Here is a 17,478-nt window from a genome sequence, read left to right on the forward strand (position 1 = left end):
AAAATACTCTGTTAATTCACAATTTACGTTATTTAATATTTTTTTTTTTAAGTATATTAATAATTCAAAATATTACATGTGTAAAATACAATAGATTAAAATTTTATAAATTACAATTTTTTTTTAATTCTTAATAAAATATTACAAATGAATTAAAAAAAAAAAGGAACATTGTTGTGTAGGTGGTGAAAAAAAATTAAATAACGACGAACAAAATATAATAGAAATAATATTCTTTATGCATTGTTTTTTCTTTTTTTTTTTAAATAAAAAAAAAAAGTAGATACATATTCAAGATTGATAAAAATAGAACTAAAAAGTAGAAATATATATTATTATACTTTTATAAAAATAGATAGCATTTAAAAGTTGCATTAAAAAATTATTCTTAAAAAGAATGACAAAAAATAAGTAAACCAACAATAATAATAAAATAAGAATTTTAATTATCAATTTAAAATAATTTAAAAAACTTAAAAGTTTAATTTCTAAGAAACAAAAAAATTTTATTTATTTTTTATAAGATAAATTTCAAATATTTTGTTAAGATAATTATTTAAATGCTTCACACTCGTTACAACTGATATTTGGCACCTGAACAAAATTAATATATATATTTATAATTTTAAGGGAAATACTAAAAAAAAAATTTGAACATTAATAAATTTTACAAAATTACCCTTTTATTTCATATCGTATCTTTACTAAGATTAAGATTTTGTTTTCTCTTTCAACACCCTAATTGAAAAAAAAATATTTGCAAAAATATTTTTTTAATATAAAATTTTAAAATATTTATAATCATAAGAAAGTATAATGATTTGTTTTTATTTGTATTTTTTTTTTTTTTTTTGTATATTTTTATTATTATAAAATTACGGGAAAGTGTATGTATCCTGATGCGCACATAAGCATTCCAATCTATAAAAAAAAAATATATATATATTATATATATATGGTTTTTTTTTTTAAACAACTTTTTTATGTGCATTTTCTTCTTTTTTTTTCATTACTTTTAAAATGTAGAAATTAAAAGCATTAATTAAATAATTTAAAAAAATTTTTTTTGAGAATTTTGGTACGCCCGTTATAATATCTTCATTATTAACTTGTGTAAGTGCTTTCCAATAATTTTTAAAAGTAACTTCATTCATTTTATTTTCCTTAATAAACCTTGTAATTAAAATGGGAAGCTTAGAAGTAAAACTTAACGCCTATAAAAAATAAAATAAAATATAGAAAATTAACTGTTTATGTATAATTATTTAAAATATTTTTTTATCTATTATTTCTATTGGAATTTCCTATATCACTACAAATCTTTTATTGTTACTATTATTTTAATTTTCTTCGTCATACACATATATATATATATGCATATAATTTTTTTCTTACCGGTGAATTAGGTACAATAATATTAAAATAAATATTGGGAATATTGTAAAAAATATTAGATATTGTAATAATAATTTTATAAATATATATGTCGTCACTATCTATTTTTTCATTATTTACATCTTTTTGTTCTCTTATACTTATTTGTTCACATTTTTCTATATTAATACTAAGAAAAAAAAAAAAAAAATACATATATATATATATTTATTTCAAAATAAACATTTTATATGGATAAAATTTTTTTAATTTCTTTATATCAATACTGTGTAGTGATATACCTACTCAAGTTAATAACATCTTTAGAAATGTTTTTTATATAAAAAATAATTATTCCCTTATTTTCTTGATATTTTTGTTTAACCAAAATAGATATAGTATTGTTTTTAAAAAATAAGGATTTTTCTAATAAACATGAGTTAAACCATAGGTCATTTACATTGGTTGCCTTTTGTAAACATAAAATCTTAAATAATTTTTCGTTATCATCTGCACTTTTATTAGAATTTTCTGATTTATTACTTGACAAACTTGATAAGCTTGATATACTTGATGTTTTTTTAGTATTTTCTGAAGACGTATTTGTAGAATTCCGAGTTTTTTTTTTATCATAATTTTCCTCTGATGAATTAGATGTTAGTTTACTATTTGAATGATCACTAGAACTTTCATTATTACTATTACTATACACTTTATCATATTTTCCTGATTGTTTTTTATCATTGTATTTTTCAAATTTAAGAAAATTGTCTTTTTCATTAAAATCAATAACTGCATGTCTACAAAAAAAAAAAAGGGAAAAAAATAAAAACATAAATTATATTATTAACCAGTTAAAGATTACTATATAAAATAATATAATAATTATATAATATTTCATATATGAAATTAAAAATGGAATACATATATATATATTTTATTTATCAAAAGTATATTCCATTAATATAATTTGGAATAAATAAAAAATTTTTATTGAATATTACTTGTTGGTTTCCAGTAATCGTTTAATAAGAAAATTTTCATGAATTTTTTTAATATTATATAAAGGCATATTTTTCAATAAATAATTTAGCATATTTAAATTATTTAAATTACATAAATTTAAAAATTCACAAGCTCTAGTTTGCAATTCCAAATCTGAATGATTAATACAATTATTTAAAATTTTTTTAACACTTGTCATAAGTCTATTATCATAAAAAACTAATTTCATGATAGCCATTAAAATAACACATTTTGTATTTGGTGATGTGAAAGAGAAATATTTTTTTAAAATTTTTAGTTGATCTTTAATTGGAACTTTATCTTTAATTAAATAACCAAAAGATCCGATGATATACGAACATAAGTCAATAAGCAATTCTATTTTTGTAATATTATCAGATAAATATTTATAACATTTCATAGCTGCATAGGATTGAATTTTTTGTTCTTCTTTATTTTTATCTAAATTACTTTCTTTCTTAGGAAACTTACTATTCTTCTCATTTTCTACAAAACCAGTTATAATTTGAACTAATCTAAACCATACTTCTTGAAATATTGATTTATGTGTAATTTCAATAATTTTAAATATAACATCAATATACCATGATAGGTCTGGTGAAAACCTTTCTGCTAATATAGAGATTTTTATAATTATTTCATTTTGTATATATGGATCAATAAAAGGCAAATGTTTTAGAAATACATTAATTAATAATTTCCAATTATTATGGTTACACATATTAAATAGGATATTAAATGTTTGTAATTTAATTGTAATATCATCACTATTTAATAAATTAATTAGATGCATTATATGAGTTTCTAACATAGTATATATTTTTAAATTTATTTTTAACTTTGATAAGCTATTTAAAATTACATAATTGATATTGGACTTTTTTGTATCAAAAGATGTTATTAAACATATAATTATGTCTTTATTTCTATCTTCTATTTTATCATCTAAAAAATTAAATAAGTTAGAACACTCATATATTACTCCATATTCAATATACAAAGTACTTTTTTCATTTCTTAAAGCTTCTTTACTTTTTTTATTATTTACATACGGATTATTTTTTGAAAATCCTTTTCTGAATATATTTTTACTACTACTATTCAGAACATCATTTTCACTATTTATTTTTCCTTGTAATTTTCTATATGGTTTGGATATAATTTTATATAATATATCATTTATATTATTAATAGTAGCTTGTGATAATTTTTGAACATCGTATAATTGTAACATTTGCAAACATTTTATTAATAAAAAAGGGTATCTAACTTTATTGTAATAAAAACCCTCATCTATTTTTAAATTTTCATCTAAAATTAAATATATTATACTTAATATAAAGTGAATATATTTATTTATATATTTTTTTATCTCATAAAAATCTATATCCTCAATATTAAATGTACACTCTGATTCTATCTCTAAAATTTTATCAACCTTTTTTAAATCATTATAAAAAAAATTTTGTTCATTTAAATATGAATTTGACTTGCTTTTTTTTTTCAGATCATTTTTTATATTTAAAGATATACGTTTACTTAAGCTACTTGAATGATTATCTATTTTGAATTCTTCTCTTTTACAAAAATCATCATCTCCATCAATATTGTTTCTTTTTTTTTCTTCTTCTTTCTTTTTATAATAATATAACGATTCGTATTTTTGAAAGACTAATATAATAACATAAATTAGATTTAAATAAGCATACACATTATAAAAATTTACTTCATTTAAATTTTGATCAAGAAACTTAAAAATCTCTAAATCAGTTTTTTTTTTTAGTAGCAAATCATGTCTCTTTTTATAAATATTTGCTAAACATAAAAAAGCTTTTCTTCTTATATGAGGTTTATAAATATAATTAGAAGTTACTATATGTAATATATCTTCATATAAATTTTCTACAATAAGACTATTAATTTTATGACATATAAAATGTAAGGCTAGAAAATTTATCTTTTCGTCACTATTTTTAATGTCCGATTTGATTGTGCTTACCATCATATTAAGCATTTCATTATTTTCATCAATTAATAATGATAAAGCTGTGTAACCACAATATTTGTCACTAAAATTGTTACTACTTATTAATTTTATTATATCTAAATATGATAAGGAAATACCATATCCTAATATATGACAATAAATCAACTTCCATATATACTTCTTTCTCTTATAATTAGTTATATTCTTTTCATTAAATTTTTTTTTTATTTTCACTATTTCTTGCAATACTTTTCTTTCTTCATCTTCTTTGCTTTTACAATTTCTTACTTCATCAATAAAATAGTACAAACCTTTTATACTATGCTTAATCATTTTGGATAATTTTTTTTTTTTATTAAAGCATTATTATTAAGTATATTTAATTTTTATAAATATATATGCATAATAGACAAAAAAAAAAATTTTTTTTCGTTACATATAAAAATCATTTATTTAACTTAAAAAAAAAATTATTTCATTTGGGATATTAATATAAACATATCTGTAAAATATGATTATAGATACAACTCTTTTTTTTTTTAATTACTATTCTTACTATTTTTATAAAACTATTTTAAATTTAACATCAATGCAACAATTAAAAATTAAATATATATATATATATATATATATATATATATATATATATATATATAACAAAATTATAAAAATACACTTAGCATTTGTTTCCATGTATATATATACATGCTCTTTTTTTTAAATGGGATGAAATTTTCATATCTCTATACGAGTTATCTTTTTTTTTCTTTTCTCTTATATCAACATATATGCATACTTATTATATTTTACCACAATTTTATTTTATGCACACAAAAATTATATGTACTATTGAATTTTTCTAAATTAAATAGAAATTAAAAAAATAATATAGATATAAAACGAATAAAAGATATAGGGAAAATATTCGTATATATTATAAACAATATATATTGTATTTATCAATAACAGTTATAAACAAAAAAAATTCCTTGAAGGAAAAATTTTGAGTATTAAAAAAAATTCAAAAATATTTCAATTTTTTTATAAATTGGTTTAATTCTATATTTCCAATAGTTTTAAATTATATTAAAAGAAAAAGGAGAAATTTCAATGTTCTTAGATATAAAGAAAATATAAATATTTATATATAAATATTATTTAAAACAATATTCTATTAGATATGAAAAAAGAAATGAAAAATTGCAAAATTTTTTATTTTTAGATTTTTTACAGATATATACAAAATATTTTATATAATTTTATTTATATGCACTTTATTTAAATTACTTATTTTAGTAATATCTAGGCGTTATATATTTATATTTTTTTGTACATGAAATTAAAATTTATGAAATTTAATTTCATTGAGAAAAAAAAAAATGTACATTTACACAGCTGAGAATTTTGCACCAACATAATTTTTTTTTTAGAAAAAAAAGTAAAAATATATATATAATAAAATAAAATAGAATAAAGAAAAAATAACTTAAATTTCCTGTTTATTATTCTATTTTTTATTTTTTAATGAATCCTCTAAATTTTATGTATGTTATAAACAGATAACTAAAAATATAATATTAAAAAACAAAAATTAAAAAAACTAAAAAAAGAAGAAATTAATATAAAAAATTTATATATTTACAACATAAAAATTTAATAATTAAAAAAACATTTCTTTTTTTTATTATTTAGAACTAATTTTTTTATTTGTCTTTAGTTTGATATTATTTTTATTAAGAATGGCCTAACTTGTATTTATCTGAACAAAAATTTTGCATTTTAATAATTAATTATACATTATTTTTTAATTAACAAAAAAAAAAAATTATATATTATTTATAAAATGTGATTGAAAATATGTGTAAAATAAAAAACATCAGCAACCTGCTTTTTGGAAAGCATTCCTCTTTTTAATTACTTTTTTTGTTTTTGAGAATTATATGAGAATAATAAAATGTATTAATAATTTATTAAAAAAAATGAATGACGCATACATTAGTAAGTAAATCATTTATATATTTACTTTAAAAGAAATCAAATGGAATCAAAAAAAAGAAATATATCTTCTAAATAGGTTGTATATATATAATAAGAATATAATTAAAAAATAAGAGGTGCTCTATTATAAATGTTTATATCAAATGAGCTTTCCTTAAAAAGAATTTTATATTATTTTTAGAATAAAGTATACGAATAATTAAATTTTGATATAGAATAACACTCCGTAGTTACAATTCTGTAAATTTTTAAATATTTAAAATAAATTTTTTTTTCTGAATATATAAGAAAAAAATAAATAAATAAACTATTAGTAATTTTAAATGCTATAAATCAAATTTGAATATAAAAAAAAAAAAAAAAAGAAAAGAGAAGAATTAGAAAAATATATACAAAATAATGAAAAATAAAGTATATGAATATTCATATATATAAATACATATATTAGTATACGTAAGTTTATATATTTTTTTTTCATAGCCGTTGATTTGAGCATACTTCAAAAAAATATATTAATTTCTATAAATAAATTTAAAAAAAAAAATTATACATATATATATTTATTTATTTGCACTTTTTAAATATTTAAAATTTTTAAAAATTATTTACTCTTGATATACATTTCAATTTTATATGTTTTTAAATTTATATTTTTTGATGAAAAAATATTCCCACATCATATTTTTGTACAACAGAATGATGATATAAAATAAATAAATTCATAATAAAATATATTATCAAATAAAAATTCTATTTTCATAAGTATGTATGAATATAAATTTAAAAAAAAAAAAAAAATTAAACACTTTTAAAATTCTTTAACTTTTTTTTTTTTTTTTTATACTATTTTTATTAATTGTAATTTAAATTTTTAATAAATATAAAGATACTTTCATATAAAGAGAAATTTCGTTTTTTAATTAATTTATTATATATCATTTGATAGGCATAATAGAAGCCATTTAAATATTCTTTCATTTATAAGAATATTCAAAAATTCATACGTATATGTATATATATAATTATATTTTCTTTTTCTGTATGTAATAAGAATAGAATTATAAAAAATATTATGGAGATAACGAATATTTTTAAAAAACTGCTAAGACAAAATGTAGCATATACAGAGAGTAATTCTTTATTTGGTATATTTAAAAAGCAAAATGAAGAAACTTTAAAAGAAAAAACGGAAGAAACTCCAAACATAGAATCGTTGAGCGAACTAAAAAATGATTCATTAAAAAAAACAGAAGAAGAAAAATTAAAAGAGCAGAATTTTCTACCTTACGCAAATAATTTTGATTCATCTAATGCACTGCTATTTGAAAATTTAAATAAAGAATATAAATTTATAACAACACAAGATAATTTTGATGGATTTCGTTTTGAAGTTGATAAAAACGTAAATAAATATTTGCAGTCAACACATACATTATTTTTGGGAACTAGTTTAAGAGATATTGGTTATTTATATCAATTTGGAGCTAATTTTACAAATAGTGATAATAGTTTATTAATGATAAGTAGAATAAATATAGATGGTAGCGTAAATGGTAGATTTTGTAAAAAAATTAATTCTAATATAGATTGCAAATTAAACTTTAATACATATGCAAAAAATGATACAAGAAATATGTATGAAATGTCATTAGAAGTAAATAAACCAGTATACACATATAATTTCAAAACAATATGGCAAGGAGCATGGATATTTAATGCATCTTATACGCAGTTATTAACAAAAAAATTTCAAGCAGGTGTTGATTTAACATATATAGCATCAAATTGTGCTTCTATTGGATCTTTTGGATTGCGATATAATCATAAAAATAATGTTATAACATTTCAAATGATAAGACAACCAAATTTTAAATCACCAGAATTTATGTTAAATCAAACCCATTTATATAAAATTCAGTATGCTAAAAAAGTATCAGATCGTTTATCATTAGGAACAGAGCTTGAACTAACACCACAGACGAAAGAATCAGCTATGAGACTTGGCTGGGATTATTCTTTTAGACATGCAAAAGTTCAAGGTACAATTGATACAAGTGGCAAAATTTCAGTATTTACTCAAGATTATTCTGGTTTCGGGGTTAGTGGATATATTGATTATTTAAATAATGAATACAAATTTGGATTTATGATGCACATTTCACCTTCACAAGAGCAACCTCAGCAACAACCTTCATAAAAAGACTTAATGGAAAAAAAAAAAAAATTATGAACAAAGTCATACAGAAATAAATTTTTAGAATTTTAAAGTTATGTATCATTAAATATGTATTTATAATTTATAATATTTTATTTGAATATATAAAAATAGATATATATATATAAATTTTTTATATAATGCATTGATGCTAAATATATATATTTGTAATTTTTAAAATATATACATATATATATATATATATTTAGTTCTTTTTAATACTTTATTTATTTTAAGCTTTTAATATTTTTTTTTTTTTTTTTATACATGAACAGCAAATACTTTGACATATAATATAAAAAAGAGATGACTCTTTAATTCCAGACAAGTTTATTTATTTTTAATTACTATTTAAGAAATATATTAATGATGAAGATAAAGTTATTAAAATATTATATTATTACATAAAAGAAATATTACTTTTAAAAATAATATATACTATTAGTTTTATGAAAATGAAAGTTATTTAAATCCTTAATTTTAAGGAAACATATATTTTTTGAAAAAGTAAAAAGAAGACAAAATTTTAATTTTTTTTATGTTTTTCATTAATAATATTTGTTTACTTTTTAACTAAATAGAGTATTGAAGCTCTCATAGAAAAATTTTAACAAATATATAAATTTTTTTAAAACACTAAAAAATATATATATATATATATATATATAGAAATTTTAATTTAATCAATCTTATAAAAAATAAAAAAAAAATTCAAATAAATTAATTCATAAGCGGTACTGTTTATTGATATTAATACATTGTTTTTAATCTTTTATATGTGTGTGGATCCTTTTAGCTAGTATTAATTATTATGGAAATAAGAAAAAAAAAAAAAAAAACACAAATATATGTATACTTATCTTAAAATATTACCTCCATTGCACATTAATTATACATATTTAATTTTTCATAATCAAAATAACCTGAATTTAATCTTTTACTATCCTTATCTAAAATATTAGAGATCTCATTATTAAATTGGTCATCCGTTAGACTATTTAAAGAGTGTATTATATGAACTATAGTAGATAGTATTAAATTATGAAATTTATTAGAATGTTCATAATTGGGTAAAACAAAATCATAATATATTTTCTTAACTAGATCAAATAACTCTTTATCACATAATAGTGAAACAACATTTTTTATAGACTTTAAAATTTTTAAACACCTCATTAAAAAAATATTTTTCTTTTTTAAATTACATATATTTTTATAGCATTGTAAAAATGTAGTTATATATATATTGATTTTATCTTTTATTTTATCAATCAATATTTTTCTATCAGAATTATATAAAATAAAATCCTTAATAATTACGTGTAAATTAAAACTTTGTTTCAATGAAAAAGGATTCCATACTTCTATCAGTTCATACACCTTTTTATTATAAATATGGTAATATAGTTTTTCCATAATTTCTTTTTCACTAAGACTATCGTAAATCATTATCAATTGATCTATGAGTTTGTACCAAGCAAATGATTTTACATTAGGATTATGAAAAAATTTTTTCTTAAGTTTATATTTTGTTCTTTGAAATTTCTCATTTTTAAAAAAGGAAGAAAACATTTTTTTATCATTTATATTATTTTCCTTCTTTTCTTTCTGATTATTTTCTTCACAAAAATCTTCTTCATTACTATATATAGAACTACTTAAGGAAAAATCACTTTCTGAATTTGGAGACTTGCTATTTTCATTATCACCTTCATTTATGCCACTATTGTTACTATTACTATTATCAGAAGTATGTGTAGAATATAAATTGAAATCATTTTGTTCGTCACATATATTTCCAAAATGTTCATTTATGTAAGTTTTACCTTCATAATTATTTATATTGCTTTTTTTACATATATTTTCTTTTATTTCTTTTTCGTAATAATTTAGGATTTTCATTTTTTTTTTTTTTTTCAATGAAAATTGATAAAGTGGATCCCAATACAATAATTCACATTTTACAAAAAAAAAAAAAATACTATCAAAACAATTCGAACAATTGTAATTTTTATAAAATTCACAGTTGTAAAGTTTTAATAAATAGAAATATTTTATAACATTTTTAAAATTTAAAAAAAAATTGTTCACATTTTCGAATATGCTATTAATCTTTATTAAAAATTTTTCTTTTAATTGCCTCATTTTTAAAGTTTGAAAATATTTTTGTTTTTCTAATTTGTCTCTTTCTATTTTTTTCATATCTTCAGTTTTTTCATTATTGTTTTCTTCTATCTCTTTTTTTACTTTTTCTATTTCATCATATTCACTCAAAGAAGAATCAGTTGAATAATTACTTGAAAATCCATCAAACATATAAAGAACTGAAAGGTCATTAAAATTTTGATGATCGTTTATTTTGTCCACTATAGATTCATCAAAAGATGAAATATTATTATATTTTACACAATTTTTAATCATTCTCCCTTCTATTAGATTCTTTAATTGATTGCATTTTGTTTTTTCTTTTTTATTTCTATAATATTTTGAATTAAAGATATATTCATTTATAAATGTTAGCTTAGACTTTTCATAATATTCTTTATATAAGTACAATTTTAAATTATGATAAACTAGGTGAAAGCATTGTTCTAATTTATATAAAGCGTTTAAAGCAGAATCAACACATTTAGATTTTTCAAAAATAAGATTAATTATAATTTGTAAAAATTCACCAAAAATAGTGCATATAATTATTTCTTTTTTTCTCTTTTTACATATACTTTTAAGTACGTCGAATTCGCTTTTATTTCTATTTTCCAAATCTCTTATTCTATTATATTCTTCTGTTTTGCTTTTATATTCATCAAATAGTTCTCGTATATAATCATTCATTTTAATAATTTCTAAATTACAAACCGCTTTTTCTTCAAATGCGTTTTTAATTTTTTCAAATAAAATTTTATTTTGGTTATTGTATATATCACTATTTACAAAATCTTCCTTATCTTCAACACAAGAAAAAGACATACTATCTTCATTTGGTTCTTTTTTCATGTTTTTTATATTCAAATCGTTTTTTCCATTATATTTATAATCTAATATTTTATTCTGAATAGTGGAATTATCATTTTTATATGAAGAAATATGAAAAGAATTTACATTTGATGAATTATATGAATTAAACTCTGTGCTAATCCCATTTTTTTGTAATTCATAAGAAAATTCAGAATTTTTTTTTAATTCTGTAAGAAATTTATTATCAACAATTTTATTAATTCTTTCTTCTTCATATATATCATAATTTTCATAAGACTCATTGATTTTGATTTCATCTTTTTTTAATGTTAAAAATTTATAATCTTTTTCAGTATTTATTTCTTCATATAAATTTTTTATTTCGTCATTTTTATTCTTTTTTATTAAAAGTCTGTTTTTCATTTCATTCACTGTTTCATAATTATATATATCTTCCACTTCTAGATCATCTTCTAATAAAATATTTCCTATTTCATTCACATTAATATTATTTTTTTTTTTATTTGAGAAATTAGAAATGTAATCATCATTAAATATATTACCGTTATCATTAATCTCTTGCTTTTTTCTTAATATTTTCTTTTTTAATTTTATTTCTTCAATTAATTTCCTTTCTTCTTCATTTTCCATATCATCTTTTTCATCTTCAAAATTTATCATTACATTTTCGCAATTGAAATTTTCCTCATTCATAAATATATTCCCTATTCTATTATCATCATTCATTTCTTCTTTCTTTGAATTTGGCATATATGATAAATTATAAATTAAACTATTTGATTCAGTATCTTTCTTAAAATCATTTTTATTTATTTCACTAAAATATGAATCATCTTCCATTAACTCGTATGTTAAAGAATCACTGCTATTTTTTGCATAAATATTGTTAATATAATTATCAGTCAAATCAAAAATATTTCTTTTATAATTAATATCATCGCTACTATTATCATTCAATTTTAAATTGTTACCAAGAGTATAACTAGCACAAATATTATTATTACTGCTATTATTATTGTCAATTTCATATATATAATTATCGTTATTTATGCTTATTTTATTTTTCATATTACATTTTTTATATGAGTGTGAACTGATTTCCTTGTTATGTTTGACATAATCTTTATTATATAAGTGTTTTTCTCTACTTACATATGCATACCTCGATTCACCTTCTTCATTGAATGATTTACTTGAATCATTATTTCCTATTGAATAATTTTTATGGGGTTCTATTAAGTTTTTTTTTTCATCAGTATTATTCAATGAAATTAGGGAATTTTGAATACTATTTCTAATTTTTTTTTTCCTTTTAATCGTTATGTAGCTATCAGAATCATCTTCACTGTATATATGAAAGCTAGTATTCATTTTATTTACCCTACTTATTTCTTCTTTTTTTTTTCTTTCTATACTACTTAACTTTTTTTTTTCTTTTTTTTCGTTATTCTTATTATCTAAAAAATTAGATACATTTTTTTCATTCTTTTTATTAAATGATTCTTCCTCTATCATAGTTTTGTTATGATTAATAAGTACTTCCTTTTTTTCATTTTCTTTTACTTTTTCTTTTTTCTCTATTCCTATATTGTTATTAACTTCACAATCAAAGTCGTTCTTTTTGCTTAACGCATACTTTTCTTTATAGTTTACTCGTACATTTTCTGATTCTCCATCTTCTTCATTACATCCTAAATCAGAATTTTTATTATTATCACAATTAAAATTATCTTCTAAATTCTTTTTTATGTTTTTTTTTATTATTTTTCTTTTTGTAAACATATTAAAAGGCTATATATTTTTATAATATGAATAAAACAAATTATAAGATAATAAAATGCATTTGTAAAAAATATTAATTTCTTTTGTTATTAATACACAATTTATAAAAAAAATTATATTTTTGTTATTTAAGTAACATTATTATTTATCAATAACAATATCATTTTATAATTTTTTCTCATCTTGATTTTTTACATAATATTTAATAAATATATATACCTTTTTTTTTTATACATTTGCTTTTTACATTTTAATATTAATTATAAAAAAAAAATATATATGTATATATATATAAATACTTTTTTTTTAAAACAATTTTTCCAAAAATTTAAAAATAAATAAAAAATTAGCTTATAATTTTTGCATAAAAAAATATTTTAAAAAATAATTTGTTACAACACGAATACATTTTTTATATTTTTTTTTTAAAGATATTTAATATTTATATTTAAATCGAATAAAGTTGTACAATTACACACTTTTTATTTCTTTTTTGTATTATTCTTTCATTTAAAATTGAAATAATAATAATAATAAAAATACCAAAAACCGAATACTAGTAAGAAACATACAAAGCTATTTATTAATAGAACTTTAAGAAAAATACAGACAAAAAAAAATTTTTTTTAAAAAAAACATGATATATATAAGGTTAATTCACATATGTATACCTTTTTTTTTTTTTTTGATTTATCTAAATATGTAATTTTCTCTAAGACAAATAAGAAAAAAAATCATTCCCTTAAATATTTCTGATTTATTTTTAATACTTTTTAAAAGTATTTTTTTCTTTTTTTTTTTTTTTTTTTGCAAAAATTTCTACTTTTCCAAAAAATAGAAATTTTTATCTTTATAAAATAAAATAATGAAAAAACATTTTTTTTTTTTTATATTCATAATTAATTTTTGAATAATATAAAATTTTTATAATCCAATGAAAAAAAAAAAAAATATATAGTATAATAAAAGAAAAAATATAATTTAAAATTAATGAATTAAAGAAGAAAAAAAAAAATTAATAATAGAAAATATTTAATATAAAATTTAATAATTTAAGTACTACATTAATACAAATATTTCTTTTCTAAAAATATATTTTTTATATAACTTTTTCTACATTTCATTTTATTTTGAACACTAATAATTCTTTGTAAACTTACAAAGAACTTTTCTTTGAATATATTTTTACTTTTAATTCTTAATCTTCATTTTTTTTTTTTTTTTTTTAATTTAACAATTTATATTCCCCCAAAATTTTTCGCTAGTATTTTTTTGGTTGCAGTATATTGTTTTATAAATAGTTTACTGGGTACTCTCCTTGATATAAAAATTTTCGTACCTCATCTTTTTTAACTTCAGCATTTAATCTTTCACAAATTGTGTTCATATCAAATTCTCCATTACCTAAACAAGTGGTAGCACCTGGAGAAGGAGTAATGTTAAAAATAATATTTTTTCCTGAATCTATTTTACCTTCACCTAATAATAGTTTCTTGTTTTTTTTATTTATAAGTTGTGGTCTGACTCCTCCATATCCAACACAATAAGTCAAATCTTGTATAGTTAACGTAGGAATAATTTTTCTTACATCTTTTAAAAATAAATATTTATTTAAAATAGGAATTTCAAATAAAAAGTTACGAGCCACATATTTCAACATAGTCATATCTTTGAATAAATTATAATACACATGAAACAAACTTAGATCAGGATTCCAAACTTTTAAAAAGTCTTTTATTGTTTTCATATTATCTCTTTCAAGTAAAGGCAAGGGTAATGCTGTTGGTCCGAATCTTGTTCTTCCTTTTTCAATTATATCAGGATCACCATGTACAGCAGCAAAAGGAAGAGCTGGATTTTGAATTGTATAAACTTTACCATTTAAAATGTAATCAGTAAAATAAAAACTTCCCGCTACTGGCATACAACTGTATTCTAATCCATAATTCATTTTTTGAGCTATCATTAATGAATGACCACAAGCACATACTACGACAAAACGAGATTTTATTGTTCCCTTATTTGTATAAATTTTATAAAGAGAATCATTTATTTCTTCTATATTTATTACTTCTGTTAATAAATTTATAGAGATCTTTTTATCAGAATTTTGAGATAATTCTATAAAACTTTGAGACAATTTTTGATAATCACATGTAGTTAATTCAGGTGGCATATATAAAGCAGATAACTTTTCTTCTCTTAGAGTATACGCATCTTTTAACGCTACTCGTGGTTCTACTTCATGTATTTCTTCTATATTATATAATTTCATTGATTTATACAATTGACTAAAAATTGGGTATCTCTCTTGTAAAAATTGACACTCCTTTTCACCTACACCTAATACCATTTTTTGTGTTACACTTGATATATCATCTCTCTTTTCTTTTGGTAATTTTGTTAAATAATTTCTTAACATATCAGCATACCTTTTTATAAATTTTGCTTTTTCATAAGTATAATTTGTTTCTATATCACCACAGTGTATTGTCTGGCTATTATTTTTTCCATGAGATGCAACTAAAGCAAAATTATCTCTTCTTTCAATTATTGCCAATTTTTTTAAATTAGTAAATTTAGATAATAAAAATAATAAAGCGGTCCCTGTTACTCCGCCTCCTATTACTACTGTATCATAAATTTCATCATTTTGCAATTCTCTTTCCTTGTTAATATTGATGGAAACTTTTTCTTTTATATTAAATTCAGAATTTCCTGTACCACTAAATTTTCTTCTTCCTCTTAGAAACTCTACATTACTACCATTACTAGCCTCTTTAAAGGGGCTAGTTTTATATACTTTTAAAATGTTTTTAAATCTTAGCATTTTAAATTATTATAAATTATCATGAATATAATTTTTTATTAAATACAATAAGTATACTAAAAAAAAAGGAAATAAATAGAAGAATAAAATAGTATATAAATGTATAAACAAATATTTAAAAGGGGTAGATAATTTATATGTATATGTATAAACAAATATCCAAATTATCAAAAAAAAAAAATTTATAAATGATTCATTAAAAAATTACTGTTTTTTCTATTTCTATAATTATTAATGATTTATATGGTATGTAAAATTAAAAAATAATTAATAAATATTGTTAATAATAGCATTTTTTATTTATAACTATGATAAATAATAATATATGCATTCTATATAGATAATATTAAAAGTAAATAGAAATTATAAAAACTTCTTAGATGTAAAAAAAAAAAATATATAATTTCATTTAATTTTTCATTATTAAAAAATTTAATCTAGTAAAAATATTATTGCACAATTTCTAAAAGATTCATGAAAAAAAGTGGAAAAAAATTTTAAAATTTAAGAAAAAATATATATGTATTTTTAATTACTTTCTTTCTTATATATGTTCTATTTTGCAATCATGTATATATAAAAAAAATAGGAACTAGTTTTATACTATTCTCTTAAATATATCAAAATCAAAAATTCAAATAAATATATATTTAAAAGAAAAATCATTCATATTCAAATATATTTTTTAATGTTATGTTGAAATGTAATTTGCTGCATATCTTTATTTTATTTTATTTTTTAAATAACAATAAGTTGTAAGATCCTCAACGAATATAAACTTTATTATATATTTTATTTTTTATTTTATTTTATTTTATTTTTTTTTAAATAAAAATTAAAATATTTTTACGCACATTTTTATTTTTATTTTTTAATTAAAAGAATAATTCATTAAGCATTTATGTGAAATTTATGAAAAGGAGAAAAATATGAAATTTTTGTTACTATTTGAAAGCTTCAATTTATTTTTCTATAATTAACACTTTTTATTCCTTCTAAAACCTTTTTCACTTATTTATAATGAAATACTTTAACTTAATTCGCTAGGAAAAAAATTTAGAAATTTCATGTTTTTTTTTTTTTTTTTAAATTAAAAAATTTTATTAACATAGCAATGTTACTTTTATTTACCTTACAAGCTTATTTTTCATAAAATATATATATATATATATATTTATAAATTTTATATTGTATTTCTTTTTCTTAAATATATAATTAAAAAAAAAATAAAAAAAAACATAAATATATATTAAATAGAAAATAAAAAAAAAAAATAAAAAATATATT

General features: G+C 18.4%; 4 protein-coding genes across 4 annotated transcripts; 1 reads left to right on the top strand and 3 right to left on the bottom strand.

Moving 5' to 3' along the window:
• Positions 1-506: 506 nt before the first annotated feature.
• Positions 507-4,720, bottom strand: PRELSG_1130900 (AP-2 complex subunit alpha, putative; the record flags this gene model as incomplete). The annotated part of the gene is made up of 7 exons (XM_028677588.1): positions 507-594; positions 680-738; positions 880-921; positions 1,014-1,214; positions 1,396-1,564; positions 1,677-2,174; positions 2,379-4,720. The coding sequence occupies 7 exons, from the start codon at positions 4,718-4,720 to the stop codon at positions 507-509; spliced, it is 3,399 nt and encodes a 1,132-aa protein (XP_028533962.1).
• A 2,737-nt stretch (positions 4,721-7,457) lies between these two features.
• On the top strand, positions 7,458-8,582 carry TOM40 (mitochondrial import receptor subunit TOM40, putative; the record flags this gene model as incomplete). Its single annotated transcript, XM_028677589.1, has 1 exon — positions 7,458-8,582. One exon carries the CDS (start codon positions 7,458-7,460, stop codon positions 8,580-8,582), a length of 1,125 nt encoding a protein of 374 aa, XP_028533963.1.
• Positions 8,583-9,485: 903 nt separating this feature from the next.
• Positions 9,486-13,361, bottom strand: PRELSG_1131100 (conserved Plasmodium protein, unknown function; the record flags this gene model as incomplete). Its single annotated transcript, XM_028677591.1, has 1 exon — positions 9,486-13,361. One exon carries the CDS (start codon positions 13,359-13,361, stop codon positions 9,486-9,488), a length of 3,876 nt encoding a protein of 1,291 aa, XP_028533964.1.
• Positions 13,362-14,652: 1,291 nt separating this feature from the next.
• Positions 14,653-16,191, bottom strand: PRELSG_1131200 (malate:quinone oxidoreductase, putative; the record flags this gene model as incomplete). The annotated part of the gene is made up of 1 exon (XM_028677592.1): positions 14,653-16,191. One exon carries the CDS (start codon positions 16,189-16,191, stop codon positions 14,653-14,655), a length of 1,539 nt encoding a protein of 512 aa, XP_028533965.1.
• Between the last annotated feature and the right edge of the window lie 1,287 nt (positions 16,192-17,478).

The sequence above is a fragment of the Plasmodium relictum genome, assembly GCF_900005765.1.
Source record: "Plasmodium relictum strain SGS1 genome assembly, chromosome: 11".
Taxonomy (NCBI): Eukaryota; Apicomplexa; class Aconoidasida; order Haemosporida; family Plasmodiidae; genus Plasmodium; species Plasmodium relictum.